At 40.5% G+C, this 27850-nt stretch overlaps 1 protein-coding gene across 6 annotated transcripts in view; it reads left to right on the top strand.

Annotated features, from left to right (window-relative positions):
• The window catches only part of pard3bb (par-3 family cell polarity regulator beta b), a 273499-nt gene that overhangs the window by 138379 nt on the left and 107270 nt on the right, over window positions 1–27850 (top strand). For all 6 annotated transcript variants that reach the window (XM_053234427.1, XM_034304641.2, XM_026912654.3 and 3 more), the window contains 4 exons: window positions 3761–3946; window positions 10294–10464; window positions 17890–18022; window positions 26737–26830. In XM_053234427.1, coding sequence (XP_053090402.1) covers window positions 3761–3946; window positions 10294–10464; window positions 17890–18022; window positions 26737–26830 — 584 coding nt within the window. The remainder of the gene's footprint in view (window positions 1–3760; window positions 3947–10293; window positions 10465–17889; window positions 18023–26736; window positions 26831–27850) is intronic.

Genomic DNA, 27850 nt, shown 5'->3' with positions numbered 1-27850 from the left:
ATGAGATCACAGAGATTTTATCCTGGTCAGGGTCATGGTGGATCTGGAGGCTATTCTGGGAACACTGGCATGAGACAGGAATACTATATTTATTTACACTGATGTGTTCAATTTTCCAACACTCCCAAGGTCACTTTACAAAGTATGTAACACAAAGTAACACACAAAAAAGTGCAAAAGGAAGAATAATATTTTATGAAAAGAAAAAAATTCAGCTGAAGGAAGCAATAGAAGTGCAGTCATGGAGAGACTGGGGTAGGGCAAGCCGCAGTTTGAGAGCCATGGCACTAAAGGACCTGCCACCCATTGAGTAAAGCTTAGTGGGACGCCAGTTCTTCGCAAGGCACCATGCACAAACTCATTCTCACCTAGGGGCAATTTAGCATAGCCAATCCAACTACCAGCATGTTTTTCAGATGTTAGGAGGCCATTATGAAATGAGACCCTGGAGGAAACCACACAGACACGGGGAAACCAAATACCTTAGACTGATAAATTCATGAAAATATCCTGCAAATTGCATATATGCTTATTGACACCCCAAAATGAACACCCCTTAGGCTACCATTATAAGTTAAAATAGCTCTTTTTTTTAGGTTTTTTTTGTCAGTTATTATATGCGGTAAACACATTTATGGTTCGTATGTGGTAGATAGAAAGGTAAAAAAGGCTGGAATATTATAATATGTGCCCATGCATATGCTAGATGATGGTCTGCTCTGAATCAGTAAATCATAGCACTTTCAGATTCAAGCTTCTGTGCATGTGTGTTTTTCTCCCTGTTCAAGTGTGTGTGCTCGTGGAGGTGTATGATGATACATACTGCAGCTCATTAGCAGCCTTAATAGGTGCAGTCTCTCTGCAGGTTGTGATTGGACCGGCTGGGCTCCCTTTCTCACACCTCATCTTAATTAAATGTCACGTTGGGCTTTAATCTACAGCTTTTGAAATGCATGCAGAGTCACCAGCAAGATGAATCATGTGTATAAATGTCTAAATTATTATTATCCTTATTTGTGCTGCTCAATAATAAAGGGAGATAGTTGAGTGTTTATAAAGGAAAGAGTGTGTTTCTAATAGTGTAGATTTTTTATGCACACACTTTTTTTTTTCCTGACTGCCTGATGACTTTCACCCTCAGATATTTGCCGATAGTTGGTAGCTTTTGGATTTCAGAGTGCATGCTCACGAATGCCATGATAAGTTCAACAGGAAATGATCAGAACGCTCTGGAGCGGAGATGGAACTCATGGAAATTTGCTCTCGAATGGACGCCAGCCTCAAGAATGGAGGCTTTTGCTCTTCACCTAATAAAAGGCAGCCTTGCTCGGTGTGATGGTGGTAATAGTTTGCATTTTGGATGTTTGGTTTGGAAACACTTACCCAGTAAATCTTGCTCCAGAGCTGGTGTGGTTCCCCAGAATGGACCTCCTGGCACTCGAATAGTGAATTCCGGGAGAAGCCGATCCCCCTGCCACACCGCAGGACTGCACGGCCTGAATTTGAGCTGAAATGTGTGCTAGCCACGAAACATTTTCTCTTCACTTGCGGTGTGTCATGTGCTTTCGGCACTGGGCCCTGGTTTAAAGTGGTTAGAGTTATAGCCCCCTTATTTGGAAACGTTACGCATCACTAAAATGTGGCATGCTGCCACATAAAGCCATTGTGCAAGAGTGTGTGTGTGTGTGTTTGGGGGTCTTGGGAGGAAGCCTTTAAAGCCTTTGTTTTTGTGGTCATTGTAGCTCACTCAGTCATGAAGGCCATGGAGGACCACTGGCATTGGTGCTCCCTCGAGACACGTCTTACTTTTCCTGACTGTCCTCTGGGAGCCTGCAAGGGGGGTCTCCGAATCACCTCAGAGCCATGCATTACCAAATGGAGCTTCTGTTCATCCGTGCACAGTACAGAGAGAGGGAGGAAAAAGGGAGGGGACAGAGGAAAGAGAAGGAAAGAGGGAGATTTCCTGTCTCGAACAGCTGTGTATGTGCTCGTCACTAAACCTTCAGCATGTCATTTGTTCTTGTACCTATGGATATGCTCATCCATCTGCTCCTGCTGATGACTCCATGTGTCTCGTTCTTCATTAAGGCACTCTCCTCACCACATGAGCAGATGCTAGCTATACAGATTAGACCCCGGCTGTGTTCGGCATACCCATCAGTTACTCAGTGTACTAGTTTGAATGACTGCTTATTGCGAGCAGCTCTGCAAACTTCAGGAGAAAGCTGGATAGCCGTGGGAGGGATATTTGATTTTAAACGGCGCTCTCGTTGAGGCTTTGGGCTCATAGCACATCATTTTTACCAATTTTAAAGAAACGACGCTGCAGTTTTAGTCCTTTCCTCTGCTAACACGTCTCCTATACAAACACTAGCTGATAAACATGTGGTACAAGCAGAAAACAGTGGACTTGGATGTGGCATGGCATGGCATTTTGCTACAGTGTGAGACCCTGACGGGGGGCTTGCCTTTCTCTGTTCATGGAGAGAGGCAAGATAACTGACTCCTCAGCGGTCTATCTTATTTAGAGATCCCGGGTGGTCTCGGATCCCAAGCCCCGCCCCCTCTCTGCTCCTACGGGAAACACACGACCCCATAAAAACCTTGTGTTTTTTTCTTTTAATGTCTTACACCATAAACAAAGTATGACATTTTATTGTGTTTGAACTGCTTCATGACTATGTGACATTGAGACTTAAGGACATTCCACAAGGTCTCTCTCTCTCTCATTCACTTTCCTCTTCTTTCTCTCTACTTAATGAGACACAACTAGCCTCCCCTCTGTGTCCCCCTGCCGTGTTTCTGCTCAGTATGTGTTTGTGACACAGAGAGAGAGACAGGGTACAGCTAATACATCCTAAACCCACAATCCTCCAGTAAACAGTGCTAAACCGGGCCTTGCTGACCCACACACTCTTCGTCTTAGCCCTTCTTCACTGCCCAGCTTATCCCTCTATTCCTCTCCCAATATTTACTGCTGGCAAATCTTCAGACTGCTTAAAGGCAGCCTTTAATTTGGATATACACATCTTATCCTCCAGACTGAGACATTCTGTCTGACATTAAGAAGCCCTGGACTTAATAACCAGAAATGTGTAGCAGAGTTTGATATACTGCTGAAACAGTGGCACTTTTACCGACTTCATTATCTTTGTATCCAGCTCACGCATGTTAGCTCTTTCCCTGTTACTGTATAGATCAAATACAGGCTTTCACACGTTTGTTTTATGGCCATATTCTCTTTTTCCTTCCTTTCACTCTCTCTTTCTACTTTCCTCTTTGGAAAATAAATATGAGTGCAGTACAGTCACACACTCACTCATTACTGGCCCGTTTCCCTAGCGACAAAAGATTGTGTTTTCACTGTGCCCGTGGAATAATGGACATTTTTCTTCCTCCCCTTTCTCACTTTCATTTTCCTTTTTTTCTCCCTCTCATTTTGAAAGAAAATTTCTCTAAAAAGATGTACAGGTCATTTCAGGAGCATTATGGTGAGAAAATGAAAAAAAAAAGAAGCAAAAACAGGAGGGGGCCATCCAGCAGGGCTCAGTGCGCACTGGGGCCTCTATAATGGAGAATGGATTATGGCTCTAAATGACCCCGGAGCTCTCAGAATAGGCCGTCTTTCAGAAAGGGAGCATGAAAAGGATGTGCTATTCTCTGGTAAAATAGGGTACTTTTATGTTCAAATGGAATGACCTCTCTCTGTCTCTCTTTTCCTTTCTCTTCCTATCACTCTCTCCATCTTTCTGTCTCTCAGAAAGAGGAACCGGTGCGTGCTGCTCTGGCTGAGGAAGGGAAGGAGCAGCTGATGTTCGAGGTGCCTCTGAACGACTCGGGCTCAGCTGGCCTGGGTGTCAGCCTTAAAGGCAACAAGTCTCGTGAGACCGGTGAAGACCTGGGCATCTTCATCAAGTCCATCATCCATGGAGGAGCTGCTTATAAGGTACTGCAGCTAGTGGACTTCAAACACAGTGGCTCAGTTTACATGTGAAAAGTGTTGTTCAGCATGTGAAAAAAGAACTGTTGTTCAACATGCGTTGTGACACAAGTGCACATTTTCTGACATTTTCACATTTTCTGTTGGTTTGATAATGCATTATTAGAGATGTAAAAATAGCTAGTCACCGTAGTGACTGACTGTAGTGACATGCAGTCAGAATAATGGATAAAAGAAATGGACATTGGACCTGTACCAAAAAGCATAGCTGCATGTCAGCTACATTAATGAAGAGAGATGAGCTCTGAGCCCTCAGGTTAAACAGGGCCTCTTAGTGGAGAATGTCAATAGCCTAATGACCTGCAACAGTTGCAGCTGGCGTCTTCCCTTGACCCCTGACCTTGATGGCCCTTGAATTTGACCTACTTAAGCAGATAGAGAGGCTGTCACCTGGGTGCTGTGTGGACACGGGACACAGTATATGCTAGAGGACAGAGTGCTGAGAAATAGACCTCAGATTTACAGCAACTACACACTATCATCATTGATTATCTCTCTTGCTGTCTGTCCTATTTCCAAACAATCAGAACTATTGTAGACTTGTATGGGCCAAGGTTGGACAATGGTTCATGCTAGGTCTGCCATGCAGTTGATTGTTAAACCATGTGTTCTTGAGTATGCGTACAAGCAAGCTCTGTTTTCAAGTTTGGCTTATCTGTCAAGAGGTGGTAGGCAGGCTGTAAAACAGGTCACTTTAAGTACTGATAAATGCACTATGATTGGCTAGTAGTTCTCTACAAGCCAGTTTGTGATTCACATAGTTGTTTAAATCACCATGGGAGCCACAGCAAAACAGTGTGCATTTTTTTTGCCGTCCTTATTACAAAAAAAAAATAAATAAAATCCCCTTTGCTGGTCATTTATTGCTCATTAAGGATGCCAATAGATGATCAGCGTTTTGCGTTTTTGCTCACAGTGAAGGTAGGCGCACAATATGAAGTTGAAGCAGTGCTACATCAAGACACATTTAAACACATTGGTGTTGCATGTCAGTAAAGCCCCATCTCTCACTCCATACAGAAACAATGGCTCTAATGGTGCGAAGTGGTTTTGCCACTGTATCTGGAGGCGGGTTAAGTCAGTTTCACTCTCTTCTTCTGTCTTCTTTTTGGGTCCTGCTTGCCTTCTGCATTTACATTTACATTTGTGGCATATGGCAGATGCCCATACAGTACTGCTTTGAAGTCTCTGTCAATAAATACATCCTGATACTGGTTTGCTAGGTCACAGAATAAGAATACTTTCAGTCTAAAAAACTCTATTGGGAAGGTAATACAGTAAGAAGAGCACACAGACAACACAGTTTTTTCCCTGCTGTATTTTGTGTGTATGTGTGTTGTTTTGTAGTTGTTTGCTTGTTATTGTGAATTATTCAGACCAAAATGTCTTGATTGTGTAGGAAAACCAGGAAAAAAAAAACAAGGGTAACTTATTTTGCCTGGCAAGATAGTCCTGACAAAAGGAAAGTGCTTTTTATAAAAGCGATGTGCTTCTTTTTTCAAACCTGAAAGAGTTAAACCATTTTCTGAGGTTCCTGTGGTCAAGGTTAGGATTAGAATTAAGCGTAAATTATTGCATATAGATAGTTACATACATGCAGTATACACATTACATATGTATTAATATGTATGGCAGAAAAACAGACTGTGAGTCTGCTAATATATACTATAGCCTGGCAGGTGTCAATTCATTTTTTTATAACAGCAGCTCACAGTAGTGACTGTAATTCAAGCAATAGGTTTATATTCATTCCCTCATTATAGTAGTTATCTATAACAACTCGTCCAAGGAAAATGTATAATTTATTATGCTACGTTTCCTTCTAGGAGATGTTTATTTAACATTTATGGAAGGAGTCTCAGGTCTCAACGCTATGTGATGGTCAGTATGTTTCCAGACATGGGAGAGTTTTCAGGACAGAGGATTTTACTCTTTCCAGTAACACGATAGGCATTTTTTTTGTCTTATTAATTATTCTCTCTCAAGGGAGAGGGAAAGAAATGCTGGTGAGGGAGCTCTGTTTATAGCTGCTATAATGTTAGTGATAACAGGAACTAACTTGTCTAACAGATGTTCCAGAACATCTTCAATTTGGGACATGCTGTTATAGGAAAATAATCCAGTAATACGCCACCCTGGCAAGGATTATTTTCCTACAACAGCATGCCTGGTCATGTTTTATTCTATTCCGATGCACAATCATTTTGTTATTGAATATATTTTTTTGAATATAACAGGAAAAAAGGCCACACACAAAAGATATGGTGATATTACCAAATAACCTCTCTTAACCGACAGTTTTGCTGTGTTACACTTTCTGTAACAGCCCTAGTGCATAATGGCATCACCTTTGACTATAACCATTGAGATGTTGTTAATGTCGTGTTTAGATGTTAGTCATCAAGCAAATTTGTGAACAGTTGCACGTCCCTTATAACTGACAATATATACATTGACAGTGTGTCAAAATTTGCTCTTAGCTTCACAGCATGTCAGGCTGTTTTGAATCAAGGCTGATATTTATTCAGCATACTAATTTAAAAGTATTTATATATTGATCATTAGTATATGAACTTTGATTAGTTCCCCTACTAAAAGCTCCGTGTGAGAGGTTTGCTAAATACAGGCTTGAAGCCGTCCTGTTTGTCCATATGTGCCGTTAGGCGGGGGGAATGTCACACTTTTTCCTTCATCATCCTGCTTATGTTAAATCCATGTGAGAGGATCTAAAAATATGTAGTTCTCAAGGAGGAGGAGTGTTTGTATATGTGTGAGCATGTCTCTACGTCTGCACTTTTATACATGTGTGAGTTCACATATAAAACTGAGAGCTTCTTTGTGTATAAATGAAAGAGGCTCTCAGTGAGTCTTATCAGGTCTGGAGTCAGGGCACTTTAGTGATGCCAGAAGCACTTAATAACTTTAAAGGTGCCCTTTCACTCCCCAAGCGCTCATATCAGACAGGGCAGCAGTCAGACTGCTGTAGCAAGGAGAGGTAGAGAGGGGTGCTGTGTGTGTGTGTGCATGTGGAAGTGTGTGTGTGTGTGTGGACTAAAAGGCCTGTTGTTCCTAATGTAGCCCCTGATGACACTATTCTGTAATTACAGAGCAGAGCTAGTGCTAGCTTCAGCGCATTAACGCTAATTAAAAACTCTCTCTGCCCATGCTAATTAGCTGGAAGTGTCCCGAGCCTGTGGGTGGGATGTGTCTTCTCCCTAGACTCGTGATGGAGAAAGAAGATAGAGAAAGAGCGGCAGGGTGAGAGGCAACCATAACTTGCGGTTTTATTGATACAGCCACTAAAATCACAGGTCGCAAAGCAGATGGAAAATACCACAAAAGTAAAAGACTATAGCAGATCTGCCAAACTTTACACATTTTGCGTAGGAGCTCAGATTTTTAACACCATAGTAGACTGGAATATACTCAAAAATACACCAAAAGTGACATTTTTAATAATAAAAAGAAAGATAATCAACATTTGCACAGGTGTTTTGAACTCTTTAATATTACCTGGCACTCACTGGAAGTCCTGCCCCCTTCCATCCATCTCACATTAGTGATGGGTTTGGCCAGTGCTTGCTGTACTTGAAAGATGCACTGATGCGCTGCCCTTGCATTTTGTCAAGGTGAATGGAGAATGTTTTACGTTCATCAATGTAAAGTAAACTCTATCAGTGCGATTGACTTAAAGGGAGGCCACCAAAAATGCTCAAAAAAGACACTTTCATTTTTTGGACCAAAAAAAAAAAAAAAAAAAAAGAAAGTAAGTGTCAAATCTATCACGTTGCAAATAATGATAATTGTAATGACAATTAGACAGAGATTAAAAACACTGTTTGCATTGCTCTCCGGCGCCGGCCAGCACGCCAAAGTGTTCAAACAGTTTGAGCAGCAGATCAACAATGAAATGTCAGGCACTTGGAAGCATTTGACAGTTTATACAAGGGCCATTTTGTAAAAGGATTATATTGAGATTGTACTGTGTTACTCTTGGAGTTTGAATACATCTAGCCTAAAGAATCATTTTTGTCACTCAGCACTCCTCATGTATCAGAGTTGGAGTGGTTTATTGTGTTTCCTGTAAGAGATGTAATCAGCTATACATTGGAGAAACTAAGAGGAGACTGGCTGAGTGCTTTTTTTGAGTCTGTCATACCATCGCAATGAAGGATTTCTGCTTTCCATTCAACATTGATGGATGACATTAATAACATTAATAACATGTCTGTTTTCATTGCTAGTTGTTGTTATGGGAGCAATGAGTTGAGGAAACGTAAAGAAAAATAGCTCATCTACACTCTTAGAACTTTAGAACCCAATGGAATAAATGCTATGTTTCAACAGCTTTCACATCACCAACTCTTTTGGATATCAACAGCCTCAGAAGCACTTTGTTTGCATAGCTGATGAAGGGCTTTTGTCTGAAATATCCTGTTTCTCCAGAACCTCCGTATAGTTTATTTAACATTTAGTAAATCTACAGTAATTACACTCAGTACAGACAGGTCAGGCTCAGCTGTCATGAAGACCTAAACTGTTCTGATGTAAAGTATATTCTGTGTGAGTGTGCACCAGTCTAATACCAATCTGATACTCAGTACTGGGGCAGAAGCTGGATCTGACTGGGATTAGTATTTAATTAGATTTGACATATTTTCCAATCTAATTCACTGAGCTATTTTATTCTTTGAACAGATGTAAATGTTTAACTGGCTCCACACACCTCAGGCATGTGAACACAGGAAAGGCATTGTCTTAAAGCAGGCCAGCTTTAATATTGGTGATGAAAATGGACAGAATTATATTGATGAATCCCTTATCATAACAGTTTCATGTATCTTTCATTAGCATAATCAAGACTGACTTTGAGTTTCAAACATTTTTGGGCAGTGTAACAAGAATTTTTGGTTACGTAGTGAAGGCCTGAAAATGTAGACTGAGAGACTCATTTTGGTTCAGTTAGGAGTCTGACTCAGAGGCTTCTTTGTAATGCCCTGTTTTTTTTTTTTTGTTTGTTTGTTTTTTTTTTTTTTCTGCAGGACCCTCTGTGTCCTTGCCATCTTTGTTTTAACTCAGATTAGCGATTCCTTTCTGTATGAATTACTTCATTTAATGACGTGTAGCTTATTTGTACAATTGTATAATAAGCCAGTAAAGAAGTGCAGTTGCTCTCTGTGTCTTTGCTGTTTGTATGTGGGTGTGTGTGGGTTTGTGTGTGTGTGTTTCAGCGGGATGTACTGGTATCCTGCTGGGTCTTTTTTGCCTAATGAGCCATGTGCTGCAGGCTGGGTAGTGTTTTCACACCCAAGGGGCGTTTTGCTTTTGCCCACTTTCGACAACTATGAGTTCTCACACATATCACAGCTACTGGTCAGATCACACCCTTTCCCTTTGTTTCATAATCACACTCTATTGGGTCATTTTTAAGGTGAGATAGTGTCAAAAAACAAAGCAAGTTTGAGAATCACAGCAGAGGTAGAGGACATGATGGTTTGCTTTCTGACTGACAATAAGAGCTTGTCTCATTTGCTGTGGTGTCAGGAGGACAGATCTGCTCAGCCAGAGGCCACTGTAATGATCTCCACCATCTCCAGCCAAGCAGCCACACTCACACAGCTACACCTCATTTAGCCATGACATCTCCATCAGGACACACAGTTAATGACCAAGGTTATGGGTCACTGTGCCTGGGACTGTGTGTGTGTATGACTGTTCCTGTACATAATTGTTATTTATGGCTGTATCTCACTAAAAGACACATTTATAATACACATTTTTATTTAAATCTGATGCATACAATCTCATTATACATTATGACAAACAGTGTTTGATTTTAGCAGTGTAATTATTTATGAAATGAATGTTGCCAAAATGAGGTCTATGGAATAAAACATGACAGGGTGGTATGAATACTGTTATCTCCATTAAGTTGATTACTTTCCTATAATAGCACAGCCTGAAGTGTTCTTTTTATTCTTTTTATACCACATCAATATAGCAATTATATTTTTTTATTAATAAAAGAATGCCACCTTATACTTTTTATCAGTTAATAGTTAAATTTAGTGCTGTGGAACATCCTCAAAACAAGTTAGCTCTTGTTATCACTTATGTTACAGCAGCTGTAAAGAGTTGTTTCCACACAAGTCTCTGTCTTCTACTCCCTCTTTTGATGTTAATAAGACCAAAACAAATATTAAAGATTTTAATACAAATAGTGGGAACCTTCCACGATATGTATAACGCTGATCAGAGTTCTTGTGTTGTTCTTGGCATTCTTGTTTGTGCAGGATGGTCGCCTGCGGGTCAACGATCAGCTGCTTGCTGTGAATGGAGAGTCACTCTTGGGAAAGTCCAACCACGAGGCCATGGAGACACTGCGCAGGTCCATGTCCATGGAGGGGAACCTCAGAGGGATGATCCAGCTAGTTGTTCTCCGAGCGCTTCCGCCCTCCAACCAGGTAGATCCAGAGTGTTGTTAGCTTAGCAGCCTCACCTAGCTATACTTACTCATCGTCTGTCTGTGCTTTTCTTGCTCCTCTGTAAAGCACCTGCCACTCTACTGAGTAGTTCAGTCACAGGTGTTGATTATTCATAGTTTGAGTGTCTTTTCCTCGCTGTGTGCAGAGGTTCTCCTTGACTGAGGTCAGAGCTACGCCTCCAGGGGAAGCAGTATCACTGCACAGAGGCACAAAGACATTTTTGTGAGCTTATCAACCGTCATTGTGTGTCATTTTTCTGCTGAAGCCCACGCTCGAGTGTGTGAGTGCAGAATTAAATAAGGGAGGGGACAGTGGAGTGTTAGTGCTGCATGTCAGTGGAATTAGAAAGGTGGGATGAATACTGTGAGGTGCAAAGCAACACACACTTCTAACCTGACTCTAGCTTCCTCTTTTATTTCTTTCTCTCTGGACTGAACCTTGCTGCCGATCTCTGTGTTCTGCTGCTGCTACTTCGCCCACACATGAATACTAACCAGTGGTGCTGTTTGATCCGTTAAGCCCAGAGTTTAACACATTCCACTCTGAGGGCACAGTGGAATGCAGTTCTCTTCACTCAGGCAGCACTCGCACACATCTACACACCCATGACAGTAGCACTTCAGAGTGTTCACTAGTGCTTTTTTATAGTTAACCCATTTAATCCCAGATATTTTCCTCGCTATAGAAATTTACACCTTAATAGGCTTGTCACCATTATGACATTTTAGTGGGGGATTAATTGTCATACACGTAATTGAAATTAACTGTTTAGCAGTCTGTTCTCTTTTTCACTTTTATCATATAAAAATGATTTGAGTAAATAAATTGTGTTAATATATTAAGTATTGTTATCTACATGTTTTAAAGAGATTGGCTACATCCTATAAAACAAGTTACAAGTGATTAAAAAAAAGTGATTGTTACTAACTGTACATATACACAGAAGCATATTATTATCAAATCTAACAATCATGTGTAATTGCCCCAATAATCCTGATCTTCGTAAACATTTGTGATTAGATGATTAGCAGTATGTGACAGGCCTACTCCTTAGACAGTCATTTGGCACATAGTGTATGCTTTTTCAAAAATATTGGGGAAAAAAATTGAGAAAAATCTAAGTTTTATTGTTTCACAATTCTAACCAATGGAAAATGACAAAGTCCAGTGCATCAGATGGAGAACTATATAGATGAAGAATGACAAAGCGACTAGCCCAGATGACATCCCAGCTGAAATCTGGAAAATGCTTGGCGATCGAGGCACTGAACTACTCACCGCACTCTTTAATCACATTACTGCCTCCCCAAGCCTCCCGAAGCCTGGACACTGAGCATCACGGTGTCGATTTGGGATGGCCAGGGGGTCAGTGTACAATTTAGCAGCCAATCAGGCTCTTATGCTATGCGATGAAGGTCTTTGAGTGAATACTTGGCCACCACCTCTGCAGCATTCTCACCGTCACTTTGAATCAGTGTGGTTGTGTCAAGGGTTGTCACCTGCTTATGGAAAAGCAGTTCAATTGTTCGGGAGAAGAGCAAAACGTCCACATGGCATTTCTTGATCTAGAGAATGCATTTGATTGTGTCCTGCATGACCTCATCTGGAGAGCACAGTGGTCCCACGGCATCCCAGAAGTTTACGTGAGGTGGGTTCAGCTCCTCTACTGCAATGTCACAAGTGCGATCAGGTGCCAAGCTGGAATTTTGCCACCCTTTACCATCAACATCGCCGTCCACCAGGGATCGACCCTTTCGCCTCTGCTGTTCATCTTGCGCATGGACATGGCGAAGGCCAATCTCTAAATGCCCCATCCCTGGAAGCTCCTGTATGCAGATGACGTCACGCTCATGAAGGAAGCCCGTATGGCCTTCCAACTTCAAGCCCAGGAGTGGAAAGATTGACTAGGCAAGCAAGGAATACAGCTAAAAATCAGGAATACCACAGACTGATGGCACCATCCAAATCGACAAGCCACCCAGCCCTACCTCGGCTCGCTTGTCACCTCGGACACCCTTCCAGTCGCCCGAGCACAAATCAGAATTGGAGGTAGGTCACTGGAGTCATATACAAGATGAAAATTTACAAGGCCGTTGTGCAGACGTCTAAGGCAGACTGTTGGCCGGCAACTAAGAAGCATGAGCAAGTTCTCCATGGCCCAGAGATGAAAATGTTTAAATGGATGCTTGGACTGACCCAGTTCGACCACGTCATGAATGAAGACATCCACGAAAGGATGGGAATTTCACCAATCACTGAGAAAATGAGAGAGGCACGCCTCTGAAAGTACAGCCACATTATATGCAGCGAAGACCAAACAGTGGCAAAAATGACAATGCAGCTTGAATTAGAAGGGCTTCGACCACACGGCAGGCCCAAAAAGAGGTGGCTGGACCGGGTCATATAGGACGTGTGACACGTAGATGAATGCATCAGTTAAATAGGAATATGTTTTAAACCATCCAATAACATTTTAATTATATAGACAGACAATAAAGAAGAAATAAATGTAGCAGTACACTCTTATTAAAATCAAGAATGACCCTATTTAAAGATTATATCTTCCAAATATGGTAGCTGTATCTGTATATAGCACACACAGATAGAACTAACATCATCATTTGCTAACATCATATTTTTTGAGGTAAGTGCTTGAAGTAAATGACTCTGGACGAATGTCCTGTCAAATGTCAAATGTCCAGTTCCACCACTCACATGAAATCAAGACAAATCCTAATTTAATTTATCACCATTCTGTGATTAATATTTTAACAACTTTGAAAACTCAAAACAATTTCAGAAGTGTGACCAGAGATATTAAATGGTTTAAGGCCATTTACTGAGTTGAATAAAATGTTAGTAGGCTTAAGCTCTAAAACAGTTATTGGCTTATGAAGATGTGACATTAAACTGCATGCAGAAAACTTCTAAGGATTAAAGGAAAGTCTTGCTTTTCTTATTAGAATGAACTGCAATCTGATTCCTGGCTCGGCTTGGAGGCAATACATTCTCCTAAAACCCAAAAGGCAGTAAAAAAAAAAAAAAAAAAGCGATTTGGACAGACACCTCACCACCCCTCCACTTTCACCTCATCATCAGTTCTCCTGAGCTGGTGGAATTTACCTCCAGCTGAGCGTTAAAACCTGTCCTCCTCCCCTGCATCTGTCTCAGAGGGCGCCCATATGCTCGTCTCGGGACACACCAACATACACACACAATCCAAACCTCGATACACACTCCCCAAAGCCTCCAGCTGCTCCTAAATGGTGTGTAATTAGGCTGGACACTGAAGCGGGCCCTGTGGCCAAAGGAGTGATGCTCACTGCAGACCCTCTGTGTGAAGCTGGGACTCTTCCTAAAATTAATGCTTTATGGGCTGTGGAAGAGCAGTCGGGATCCTCGGTGCGGTGTAGCTGGGGAACCTGGCCCCCTGTGTATAGAACGGATGTGGGCTCGGAAGATGGTAGCATGGGAAGAGGACTGAGAGGATGAAATGATGGATGGAAGGGCAGCTGACTCTGTGTGTGTGTGTGTGTGTGTGTGTGTGTGTGTGTGTGTGTGTGTGTGTGGGTGGAGGTGAACTTCCCGAGACCACAGTACTGGTATGTCATAGTGTTGCATCATGTAGGACGGACAGACGGAGGATAAGTTCTGCCTGCAGAGGGAAGATTATTACTGACCAAAGGTAATCAGTATAGTAGAGAATGCCCAAACAATTTTATTTAACAATATATAATATATAAAAACATCATTTATAATGTTATGTTTGATGTTGAATAAAGTTCCCTGAAACTATGCAGTAATATCGTGAACAACTGTGAAAGCAAGGAAAGGGCTGAATAAAATAATTTAATTGAGTAGCATACAATGTGCAATAATGTGGAATTTTTTTTGCAGCCGATGCAAAAAACCGCTAAAAATCCACGCCATGTCAAGAGTCTGTGACCACAGAACAATAGCACTTAATACATTTTTATTACCATGATTAACTGTGACTGAAATTCACATTTGCACTGACACAGGTGGTCTATGAAGTTCACACTAGTCTCTATGAGCTCCTGTAGCCCAACTCCATAACACTTTTACCTTAGCAACATTTACCACGTAAAATGATGAGGTGCATGTTCTCCCTGTGTCTGTGTAGGTTTCTTCTGGCTCTCCAGTTTTGTTCCACTGTCCAAAAACATGTCAGACTGGAGACTCTGGAAATTACTCCTTGGTGTGAATGAGTGTGCAAATGTACATACGTCCAACAGCTAAAATGAAAAGCCATTGTGGTGTTTTAGCAAGTTGTCGGGCCGCTACGAGCTGCCACAACAGCTTTAGTGCACCTTGGCACTGATTCTACGAGTCTCTGAAACTGTATTAGAGGGATGAACACCATTCTTCCAAAAGATATTTCCTCATCTGGTGCTTTGATGGTGATATTGTATTGTTGTGCAGTAGGAATGAGGTATGGTGACCGTAAAGGCCATAGTGTGAGAGTTACATCATTTTAATCATCATCAGATTGTTCAGTGAGTGCTCATGCCCGGTGGATGTGGGCGGGGTCATTGTGGAAGAGACCACTCCCATCAGGATAGAAATGTTTCAGCATTGGATAAAGGTGATCAGTCAGAACAACTTTGTATTGATTTGCAGTGACACTTCCCTCTGAGTGGACGTAAACTGTGCCAGCAAAATGTCCCAAGTGTGAGTGTGTGCGCGCGCGCATGTGCGTGAGGGAGAGAGGGAGAGAGAAAGAAAGAAACTAAGAGAGAGAGAAATATCCAGCACGTATCCACACCTTTTTCAAAAGAGGTTCCAGATTCACTGTAAAACTGATCAGGATAAAGCAATTACTTTAGAAATCAGATCTCTAGAGATGCCTGTAAGTAAGTGATCTAAGTACTCGAAGTCCATCTTGGAGCTATCATTAAAATGCATCTGCATGTTCTGCCCTGCTTGGGTGAAATTCAGTCCCCCAAAACAGTTTTTTTGTCCATTTGTGACTCAGCTTCACTAATTATAAGAGCTCTTCCAAACACATCAAAGAGCAACACTTTCCTCAGAGTTTTATAATTACCTCCAACCAAAAAATAACTGTGAGAAGGAAAAATAAATTGGAAAGAAAGGGCTAAATAGAGAACCTAAGTGACAGTACAATACAGTACATAATGTGAAAGTTTTTTTTGTTTTGTCTGCTCTCCAGGCTCAATGCCTTTAAGCAGCAGCCAGATCTAATCACATCCTTTTCAGCAGCACCATCTAAATACCTGTGTGATAATCTCATTACAGTGCAGGCACTAATAATGAAGAGTGGCCTGGGGGGAGCTGGAGGAGCTGGAAGCCCAAACACTCCTCCACTCCTCCTGGTCAGAGGGCAGAGCTGCCCAGTGTGTGCCAGTGCTGCAGGGGCCGAGTGGACCTGCCAGCATGCGTCTGTTCCACACAGCAGGATGAAATGTGCCTTTTGTTGTGCTGATTAAGACAGAATTGGAGACTGTTATGGCCTGTACTGCTGGATCCTGGAGCTGAGAGAACACACATATACACAAACACACTTATAGAGGAAGGCACAGGCCATGGGAACTGTACCAGGATACTGTTTATTCAGTTTCTTTCTCTCACTCCCTCTCTGTCTCTTTCTTTCTCTCTGTCTCTCTCTATCTGTCTATCTGTCTTTCTCTCTCTTATTCTTTCTCCTTCTCCCTCATTCTCTTGCTCTCTCTCTCTCTCTCTCTAATATATTCTCTCAGCTGTCTTTCATTCTTTCTCCTTTTCTCATCCTGTTTTCTTGCCTGTCTTTCAATGAAGGAAGTGAAGCCCTGTCCATGCTGGTTCCCTCCCTGCCTTTGTCTCTATGCTCATTCAATCAGTAAGGATACATAGGGGGATTAATAGTATTTTTTAAATGATCTTTTCTTATCTGAACTGTTTTTTTCTTTCACTGAAATCATAAGTTGATATGTTTTTAAACCCCTCTCATGTAGCATAATTCAATAAGAGTACACCTCATCAGCAGAGCTTAACACCAATTTGATGAGCACACTAGTTCTTCAGAAAAATGTCTCGAGGTCTTTTGCAGTGCTCTTGCTTTTTTGCTGTCTCAGCCTGTGGCTACAGATGCTGTCTATCATTTCTGGGAAGCCTTAAGCATCTCTGATCTTTGGATCTTGTGACACTGCAACAGCAGCAGCATATTTTCCTTTCTTGTCTTCATCCCTTCATTCCTTTGCTTTCCACATACCGGTCTGATTTGATGTACACTCTTATTTGACACTTTCCCTTTGCTCCTAAACTCCCTGACTGATGCTTGTACATTTCCTGACTTGTAAATTTATGGTCTGTGTTTTATAAGAATAAAAAATAAATAATTTTTTTTTAAAAAAGGAAGACAGATAAGGATCCCTCATCGATCCCTTGCTGTAATCTCATTTCAGGGCCAGCACTAGCTCTCTTCTCTCATACCCATCTACCTGTTCACACTGTGCTTCCCCGTGGATTTGATTTCTGTAGTGTTAATAATGTAGCCTGTCCACCTTGCTCCTATAAAGTTCAGAAAATGAAAATGCGGGTCTTATAGAACTTAGAACCTGGAGTTCGCTGTGCAAGTTTTCTGCATTGCATGATACCAAGGGATTATTATACAGAATTTATTCCAAGGTGTTTTTTTTTCTATCATGGTTTTTCATGCCTGACCTTCATCTAGGTAAATGTTAAGCCATATTTTTCTCTAGAGGCTCAAGACAGACTTCACTACCTCAGGCTATGTGAGAGATGTGCTCTGTCAGTGACATAAGAGAAAACAGGAAACTCTTAAGTGAGGAAAAAATGAAATACTGCACCAGAGCTTTCCCACTAACAGTCATGTAACATACTGGAAGAAGGAGAACCCCCTTTCCTGCCAACACCAGACGTCCATTAACCACAGCTCCTAAGTATATATATATGTGCCTGCCTTTTCTAATGATCCACAATTAACCAATTGCAGGCAGCTTGCTCCATCTTTGTACAAACCATTAAACGGGACATCTGATGAGATTGCAGCTGCTGCTCCAGCATTTTAAATCCACCACTCCTGTTCACATATTTCACTATGTACGTCGACCCCGGGGTAGGATAATAAAAATGCTTTCTATTCTCTCTCAGAATTAGGTCTGGACACATCAGAGGCCAAGAATGAATTTTTAATAGCCAAAACCTGATCCTAAAACCTCAACACTTCTTGTTTTATCTCTTCACCCAAACAACAACGCTGTCCTTGGCAGCACCAGCTCCTTTCCTCGCTCTGTGTATTATTAAATTGATGAGGAATGCTGAAACAGTTTTAGCTCCCTTAGGTCTCAGATTTGCTTGTTCTGCATCTGCGATTCAGTAACATGATCAATACATTGGCTGTGCCATTCTCTCTCTGTCTTGCAGGAGTACCCGGACTCACGGAGAGTCCTCAATCGATCCTTTGATAGCTGCGTGGGCCAGACTGCACTCCTCAGCCAATCAGAGAGCCCTGTGCAGCCTCATATGGTGATGAACAACACCTTTGAACGATCTGTGGGTGAGTGAGAGAGCCTGTGCTGTCTGTCATGTGACAAATGAAGCCGTGAGGGACTTGACACAAATTGAAATTTCAATTCAAATTCATTCAAATTTTTGCCAATATTTTGCAGTTAAATATATTGTGCAAGGGTCCTTTCAATTGTTTTTCATTTACCCACACTAGTGTTTAGCTTATTAAATAGACAGCGGTCTACCAAGGAATTCTGAGCCTCCTGAAAGAATGATATTTTCAGCCTCTGTAGTATTTTATATTTCATTTTGTATAAAATGCATTAAATGTGTTATTCCGTGCACGTGGTACTTTCTTCTGTCCCTGAAGGAAATGTGTCATATTAACACGCCATGTCATGCCGTATTAATACAGTTTTAGACTACTTAAAATATTTCTACATTTAGTTATATGTTTATATATTAAAGCAAAAATATTAATATAAAATGTACTCTACTTTTTACAATCTGCATACTGACAAAACAGGTGGTCCATGCCATTTTTAAGTTGACATTAATAATAATAATAATAATAATAATAATAATACTATACAGTAAAAATATAAAAAAGACACAAAAAAATTAATTAGCCCAGGTAAAACCCTATATGAAGCTGGAACTAATACCCGTTCTTGTTCCCAGAAACTTATATAAGCAAAACCTAGTGAAACTAGACAGCTACAATCTGTCTAAGTTTTTTTTTTTTTTTTTTTTGCTGAAATTATCATCTATCATAACACTAGTAAATCTTAAATTTTGTTGTTTCAGTTGCTAAGTGACTCGTACTGTAACCAAGTACTCTTGATTAATTTGGTTAGCCTTCTTGTGAGGATACCAGGAGTACTGGACCTGGGCATGGGAGTGGAGCTAGAACCAGTGCAGATAATGTGTACTGTTTCCTTTAATACGAGATTTTCGATTCAATACGCGTGTGTATCAAGCAATGCGTTCAACAAACTATTCATCATAAAGTAGCATAAAGTTATATTATGTGAGGTGTAATAAACATTTCAACTTATTCAAGCCTGCACTCCCTCCTCTTAAAAACTAACTTCGTCTTTATCTTGAATTGGGAGAGGCTACAGGGATTTAAAAAAAAAAAACCATACTTCTCTTACAGACAATGTATTTCATGAGACATTACGCTAACATACTAGCACACTAGCTCCTACGTTCTGCAACAAACGAGCTGTAAGTCTTTAAGGTCTGGTGTATGGGAGCACTTCGGCTTCATGATCTGTGAGAGTCACGCCAGTAACAGCTGGATTCGAATTAGTGGCGGTATCATACCATATCTTATCATACCATATCACATTCCGCAATGTTGGAGTTGTATAATGTCAACACCAGTAAGTAAGTGTGTCATACAAGTTAGTTTGCCTTCTCTTTATCTCCCTTATGCCTCGACAGCCTCTGCCACATGTTTAAAAAGCCGGGAATTTGGGGCACATTAGCGATTCTTTTCATGTAAAATGGCGATGTGTATAGCCTGTCGCGTGAACCATCCCTTCAGCTGAACATAAAAGAGAAGTAATCCTCCTCTAGGATTTCAGCTGCACCACAAGCAGGGTTCAAATAGAGCGCTGCACTGTTGTGTTTCCTAAAATTGTGTGCGCGTGCACCATCGGCTTCTGTGTACACATACACTGTACCTCATTTCTCATTTAGATTTGTAGAACACAGTACTGAGCAACATTACAAATGCTGCAATTTCTCCCACCTCGCTTTGCCTTTTCACAGCCCACTTTTCTGCCTATTGCTTATGTATTACTGCTGATTTCACGTTTCATAACTATATGATTTTTGCAAATATTCTCTCTCTTTCTCTTTCTGCCTACGAGCCAGCTGGGAATAATGCAAGGTACGACCTCCTCATGACTAAAGCAAAAATAAAAGCATCCTTCTTCTTTTGCGCTGTGTTTACTTCATGTGCTTGTTTTGCATTTCCCACTCCTGACCTTGCGATCATTATGTTAATGTTATGATTTTTTATCTAGGCCGTGTGTAGAAGCATGCCTCTATAATGTGGCCTGCTAAACATGTAGAATAACAAACAATTTGAACTGCATAATATTCAGTTCAAAAGAATGGCAAGGGTTTCATTCTGCAGGCTTTAGTCATGTGAGCTAATACAGTGTGAGCAAAGACAATTACGCACTGCTGCTTGAGTCTGTAAAGGAAAGTTAACGACTGCGTATATATATTTATGCATGATGGCTCTCAATTGAAGTAGAATCCCCAGGAGAAGTGTGTGCAATTATAAGTCAGTATATGAGTGGGCACAAAGGAAACTTTGGAAGACTGAGTACATGCATGGATGCATGAATATTTTTCTAAAAGTGCCTGTTTTTCTAGCATTATCTTTCTTCAAGCAAAGGACCCATTTCTAACAAGATAAATTGCTTTAAAACTAAATTACTGTGTCCTAAACCTGCAACAAACATTATACTCTGTGATGCATTTAAGTTGAATATCATCTAAATATATATTATATAATGTAAATATATATATTTATTCCTATAAATAGGAATAAAACACGAAAGGCTGTGCTGTTATAGAGAAATATGCTGTTATGGAGAAGGAAACAGCGTTCCTGTAACAGCATGTACCGAACTGTTTTTTTCTCTTCATCCCAAATTGATTTGTCAGTGATGACAATTTTAAATTTATTAATGAATGACACATTGCACTTTTTAACTGTTTATAGGTAATATTTATTTAATATTGTCGAAGATCCACCGGACAAGTTAGTTCCTGTTCTCACTTACCTTATAGCAGCTATAAACACTGGTTCCCTCACAGCCTCTCTTTTTTTTTCTTGCTCTTGAAGTTAATAAGGCAAAAATACACAGCTTGTCATGTTAATGAGGAACAGAAAACTTCACCATATGCACCATCATGTTTTTCTCTTCATTAAACAACAGATTTTTAATTTGTTTTGTGTTATTAGATTTGTGTAATTGTGTCACAAGTCCCTGTGAATGAGCTGTTATAAACTATAACATTAGAATGAGTGCATTAATATAAACCTGTCATGCCAATTTAATATATTTATCCCTAAGGTTCTGACACTGTGGTGTCAGATTCTCTCATACATTAAGTAGTACTCAAATAACCGATTTATATCATAGCACTGATTTTTGCCAAAGCCTCAGGTTGAACCTTATAATTCCAAGGTCTAGCTTTGTACATCTTCTGTTAATCCATTTGGGACCTGATTAAAAAATTGGGCAATGTAGATAAAAGTGTTGCATTGTGCATTTAATCCTCCAGCACATACAAGACAGCTTAGATACAGAGAGTCCTGACCTGTTCAGTCTCCACAGTAGTAAAACTACACATGCCTTCTCTAGAAGAAGCAGCTTCATGTTGCAAAATAATTTTGATAAGGAGTTTTGCAGTGTTTGTACTTTGCTAAAGGTTTGGGTAGTTTAGGATTAATAACCCTGCTTCAGCTCAAAGAGCTATTGATCCATCATTTTCAGAAGAAACGTCTTATTCCAGTCCTGCTATTTCACATTTCAGCTGATAAATAACTGTGTTTGTGCTGCATGTGCTGTTGTGAGTGTTCGGAATACAGAGTAGTTTGAAGAGACCCTCCGTTTCACTCACTTTACCATCAGTTCATCTTTATTGAAAGTTCTGTTTGAGTGTGTACGAGTGTGTGTGGCTGATGAATCACCCTCACCCTCTGCCACACGAACAGATGAGAGATGTACTAATACTAATAAACAGTCATCGCTGTGCGGGATCATGAGTAATGATGACTGGTTGGCCTGTGCGGAGCTGCCTGATCTATTCGTTTGTCAGGCGCGATTTCCAGCCCCATGGTGCCAAAGCACAGCCACTCCATCACAGAGACAGAGAGAAGCTCACTTTCCCTGGTACACATACCACACAACCAAACACAAGCCTCAGCCTGATTTTCACGCTATGTCACTAACAGCATGCGTATCTTTTCTTGTATGTACTCTACTGATGATAAGATATTGTATTTTGTTCAGATATTTTATGTTTAAAAAGTGCCAATGAAACGACTTGAGAGCTTGTTTCTGTACTTCGACATATTGCTTTTTGAAACAGGAAGTCAGAGTGGGAGCATGTCTCACTGCCAATTTGCCCATAGTAGCTTTGTAATTCTCGTTCTCCTAGAGCATAGACTTCCAGCCACCGTGCCTTAGATTGGTACTAGACCCGGGCCCGCTTGTGTTTAACCTCTTGCCTGCGGCAGTGAGAGCATTAGGCTACTCACGGTGGGGGGAGAGGAAAAACACTAGCGTTTCACACAAGGTAGTAAAATAAAACTGTATCAAGAATCTCACTGACTCGCGCACACACACACACACACACACTCACACACACACAATTCAACTCAGTTTTTTTATTTGTATAGCGCTTTTAACAATGGACATTGTCACAAAGCAGCTTTACAGAAATACATACATTCAGGATATAAATTGTAAATGTATGAATTTATCCCTAATGAGCAAGCCAGAGGTGATAGTGGCAAGGAAAAACTCCCTGAGACGATATGAGAATTATTATAAATAAATCCCTTCCATAAGTGTGTAATACATGGACTAATGCAATTGTGTAACCAGAAAATTCATTACAGTTTTCACATGAAGTCTGTTTTGTTGAACCTGTCCACTGATGGAGACTTGAGTGCAAAACTGCTCACAGCAACCACAACCGCAGCCCTAAAGCCACCACAGCAATCGCAGTCCCAAGTCATCACAGTACAACTGCCCAAATGAACCGCAGTCCAAAGCCATCGCCACAGTCCCCAAGTGGCACCATCCCCAGCAATCCCAATGATCTAAGGCCGTCCACGTGGGGCCACCCTCTGCAGCAGTGAGCAATCTCCAACCGATGAGAACTCTAACCTGAAGTAGGGCATCAGGATGGATCAGGCAGATCCGGAGAGCAGAAGGGGTTAGGATCACTGGTATCTCAGGGGTAGCCTGTGTAGCTTGACAGCATAACTAAAAGGGAGAGCCAGAAGGTAACACAAACATGAGGGCGCCCTGGGACATAAAGTGGCCAGCCACTCTACCGTCAACAAACCTGAGTGAACACGTGAGAGTGGGAGGCGACAGCATCCACACATCCCAGTTCATCACAATACTCTATGCCTGTGAACCCTCCAGATCTGCTCACCTAAGAAAAAAATATTCACAAAAGGCTTGACTAAAGAAATATGTTTTCAGCCTAGACTTAAACACTGAGACTGTGTCTGAGTTCCATACACTAATTGGACGGTTGTTCCATAACTGTGGGGCTTTGTAAGAGAAAGCTCTACCCCCCGGCTGTAGCCTTCACTAATCGAGGTTCCAACAAATAGCCTGCATCTTTTGATCGAAGTAGGCGTGGTGGATCATAAAAGACCAAAATTTCACTCTGGTACTGAAGCACGGGACCATTCAGTGCTTTATAGGTCAATAGTAGTATATTATAATCAATGGGAAATTTGATTGGGAGCCGATGCAGTGTGATGGGGTGATGTGGTGATATCTTCTGATTCTAGTAAGGACTCTTGCTGCTCTGTTCTGGATTAACTGGAGCTTGTTTATGCATCTACTGGAACATGCAGACAGTAAGGCATTGCAAGTACTTCTGTTTTGCCAGAATTCAGTAAAAGGAAGTTAATAAGCATCCAGTGTCTAATGTCCCTTACACATTCCTCAACTTTATTAATCTGGTGTATTTCATTTGGCTTTGCTGAAACATACAACCAACTGTGTGTCATCAGCATAACAGTGGAAGCTAATATCATGTTTACAAATAATTTTGCCCAGAGGTAGCATATATGTAAAGAAAAGAACAGTGGGTCTAAAACAGAACCTTGTGGAACACCAAACTTTACCTTAGTATGAGAAGAGAAGTCATCATTTACATCTTCGAACTGATAACGATCAGTCAAATAAGACCTGAGCCAGGAGAGGGCCATTCCCTTAACGCCAACAACATTTTCTTGTCTATGAAGGAGAATAGCATGATCAAATGTATCAGAAGCTGCGCTAAGGTCAAGCAGCACAAGCAAGGAGATTAGATGCTGGTAGTAGGTCATTTACCATTTACGTTCTAATTTTTGAGTGGTCTGTTTTAAGGTGTGTGTGTGATCGTTATACCAGGGTGCTAGCTTTTCCTCTCTAATTATTTTTCTTTTAAGTGGAGCTACCTTATCTAGCATCTAGCAGAACATTGACTGTAAGCATTCAGTTGCCTGATCAAGTTCTTCAGGATCAGACGGTGATCCAGTCATGGTTGGTAACTGTGGGAGATTACTGATAAAACTCTGTTTAGTAGCTGACATGAATGTACGTTTGCGCGGTAGCATGGCAAGGTGCATATATTATGAATAAGACACATTTTAAATGGAATAATGATCTAAGATAGCTTCAGACTGCGGAAATGTGACTATATTTTTTATATTTAATCCGATTGTTGGTATTATATCAAGAATGTGACCACCACTGTGGGTGAGTCCTATTACGCCCTACTAAATCTAGAATGTACACAACTGCTGTTCTCAGAGGGTCTTCTGAGTTATCAAAATGAATATTAAAGTCTCCAACAATTAATGCTTTGTCTAAAGAAACAACCCATATATTTGGAAATAATGTTTTGATATGTCCAAATGCTCGCTCACTCACTGTTTCACATGTACATTGGCGGTATATAAAACTGTGTATCATCCACAATTGTCATACATCTGATCTTGAGCCAAGATCAGGATTTTGGAGGAGGAATGAGCTCAGACACACACACAGACCCATATACTCTGTTTGGATGGAGATTAATATGCAAGAAGTTGCATAACCACAACTACATGATAGACCCAAGTTTGATGCTAACTTGTTGCTGCTGCAGAGGCAGAGCTGCAGTTTGTTAACAGGGATGGGACAAAAGTGTTCTAGAGAGCGTTTGATTGGTTACAAACTGGATGAGTACAGGGTGAGTCAGCAGATTTTTTTTTCATCATTTCCCCAGAAAAGCACTTCTTGTGTTCAGTGCTATGACTCATGCTTTTGAAATAGTGCTGCTCTCATGTTTCCAGCAGCATTGTTTATATTCATTAGTACATTGAGACACTAGCTTGTCTTTCTCTAACTATTATTCCTGTATTTATATAAGGTATTTATCTCAGTTACATGTAAAATAGGTATTTCTTACATTTGTAGTGGTGTATGCATGACAAATAATAAATAAATTTTGAAGCTTTTTTTGCATCTATTCTTATATTCTCATATATGATGAATGTCAGAAATCCCTCATTTTTTTCCCCCAATTTGGTCACCTGCCAATTTCCATCCACCAGCCAGCTCTCCCCTATCGATAGCTGTAAACTGGTGAGGATGAAGGGTAACACATGCTTCCTCCAAGACACTTGAAGCCATCTAACCACCCTCTTCCTCATACATGAGATCACAGACACTCATGATTTGGCTAGTATCGCTGTGATTGACAAGGGAGAGAGTATGCCATAGCTACCACTCAGAGAATATGAACAGTTTTGCTCTCTTGGTCCCTGGCCATGGATGGTCTTTAGGAGCTCTTGCAGCCACTGACTGTAAAATACCACCATCGCGAGTGTAGTGAAAGAAGGCAGGAGCAGTACTAAAGAAGAATGTGGATGTTGGTGCAATGAGCCTATTATAAACTGTGAAATTAAAATAAGAACATCTACAAAACACCTTTTTGTAATTTTTGTAAGTATATATTATCTTGTTTGTCACTAAAAAGCCAAGAGACTTGTACAAGAAGCTCTATAACACTAATTTAGATTTTATAAGGACTTGCTGGATAGTAGCAAAAAGCTTTTTTAGCACTTATCAGGCATTAGTCACTACTAAAAAGTCAATTTCTCACATCATTGTTTAAGTTAATGTAGACGGCATGCTAAGCATCTAGGAATCTGAGGCATTTGTTGTCATTTTCATGTCGTTAAACTCCAGACAAAGGCCCCCTGCTTTGAACTGAGCTCGACACTGTTCATTTTTATGAGCTTTAATCACCCCTTTCTCATCTCTAGCTATCACCGCACAAGGCCTCAGTCACAAATTGGTTTAAATCTCACTCAGATCATGCTGTGGCCATGGGTGAAATTGAGACACCTACGCAAACAGAAACAAAACGGATTATGCTGAATGGTATCTCTTTGTCTAGTAAGAGAAAGGCCAGGAGGTGTAAAGCTTCCCTGTTGCTGGGGAGAGTGGAGCAGTTGGACATAATCAGTTTAGGCAAATAGGACTCAAGCTGAGCCCTCAGTCTGGATATCTTTCTCTTAACTGCTTTACTGTTTGTCATTTCCTCCGTCTGTTCATTTTCTTATTTATTATTTTCCCCATGTCTGCCCTGGCCCACTGTGCAGGTTTGCTAAACACATTGTGTGTTTAACACACACACACACACACCATTTTAACTACGTTTACTGAGAGGTAAGAAATCCACGTCATCCCCTGCATTACTGCCATTATCCTAAGCGTGAGTGATCATTAAAACGTGAGTGGCGATTGCACCATGTTACAGCTGATAATAGGCTCAGTCTCTGGGCGTCTCTCAGAGCAGCGGCCACACTGTCACCTCTCACTGCTCCGACTCTGACCCCAGCAGCCAGCGCTCAAATTAAGCTGCATAATGTCCTTCAGACAGCTCGGTGAACAGCTCTAATGATGGGTTTTTTCATTTCTCTCGTTCACTCTCTCTTTCTTTCTTTCACAGTTTCAAATGGGGGTTATGCTGAAGAGATAGCATTCAGTCCTTATAGGCAGAATGGAGACCTGAATGGAGGTTTGAGCCATCAGCCCCATCAGAGGTAATTTTATTCAGTGTCGTTTTATTCAGTGTCAGTTTTTTTTTTATTTATTGGTTTTAAAAAGCAGAATAAGATTGTATACTCTCCCTAGCATACACCTTTTGTACATTTAGTGTGTATCTTTTACCCAGAAAAGTGTATGTGGTGTAACTTGTAAATCTTTAATCTAAAGATTAAAGTTTTGTTTGTTATGGTATATTTATATACTGTAAATCTATGTTAAAGGTACATTATATTCACATTTTTAGTAAAAACAGGTGAAAGAAACATATTAATGGTACAAAAGATGAGTAATGATTGCTACCCTTTTTCTGTACAGGTGAAGACTTTTCTTTTTTATAAATGAATACAAAAAAGGGAAAATACTATAAAGTCTTTCTTAAGGGTTATTTGGATAGGTAAGGAATTTTAGTTTCTGACTAGAACCCTGTCTGATAGGGAAACACACTATTATAGTGTTCTAGATACAACATTTAAGAGTTTTCCCTCAGGCACAAACGGAAGAGCCTTTTAGTGTTTCTTTATGTTTTTGTTTTGTTAATTTCTAATTATGCTTGGGCACTTTCACGCATATTAGTCCATTTTTTTTTGAGTCACCTGAAGTATCACCTGTTTATGGAGCATATGTAGCTGTGTAAATGATTATATAATCAGATTTTTTTTTATAGTAATTAAATAGTAACTAGTTTAAAACATTTTTTGTTTTGAGTCCACTGTTTATTTTCTCTTTTTGTTCATCAGTCCAAATATCCAGAATTTCTGGAGTGTTACCGCTCTGTCCTTTGGTTTAGTGTGTGCATCGTAGCTCAGTTTAGCAGCTCACATCTAGAAAAAAATGTGGAAAACACAACAGGGTTCAATTCAACCAGACTAAATGCTGCATATGTGAAAGCATCTTAAGAGATCTTTTATGCCATCTTCTGTAGGTCTTTTTTTGATTAGAAATACTGTTTAGTATTTTTAATTAGTATTTCTAATATTTAACTGTTTTGTTTTTGCTTTATTGAAATAGAAAATATA

The sequence above is a fragment of the Pangasianodon hypophthalmus genome, chromosome 5 (genome assembly GCF_027358585.1).
Source record: "Pangasianodon hypophthalmus isolate fPanHyp1 chromosome 5, fPanHyp1.pri, whole genome shotgun sequence".
NCBI lineage: Eukaryota > Metazoa > Chordata > Actinopteri > Siluriformes > Pangasiidae > Pangasianodon > Pangasianodon hypophthalmus.
Note: the sequence above shows the minus strand (reverse complement) of the source record. Positions and strands in the feature narration are given on the sequence as shown.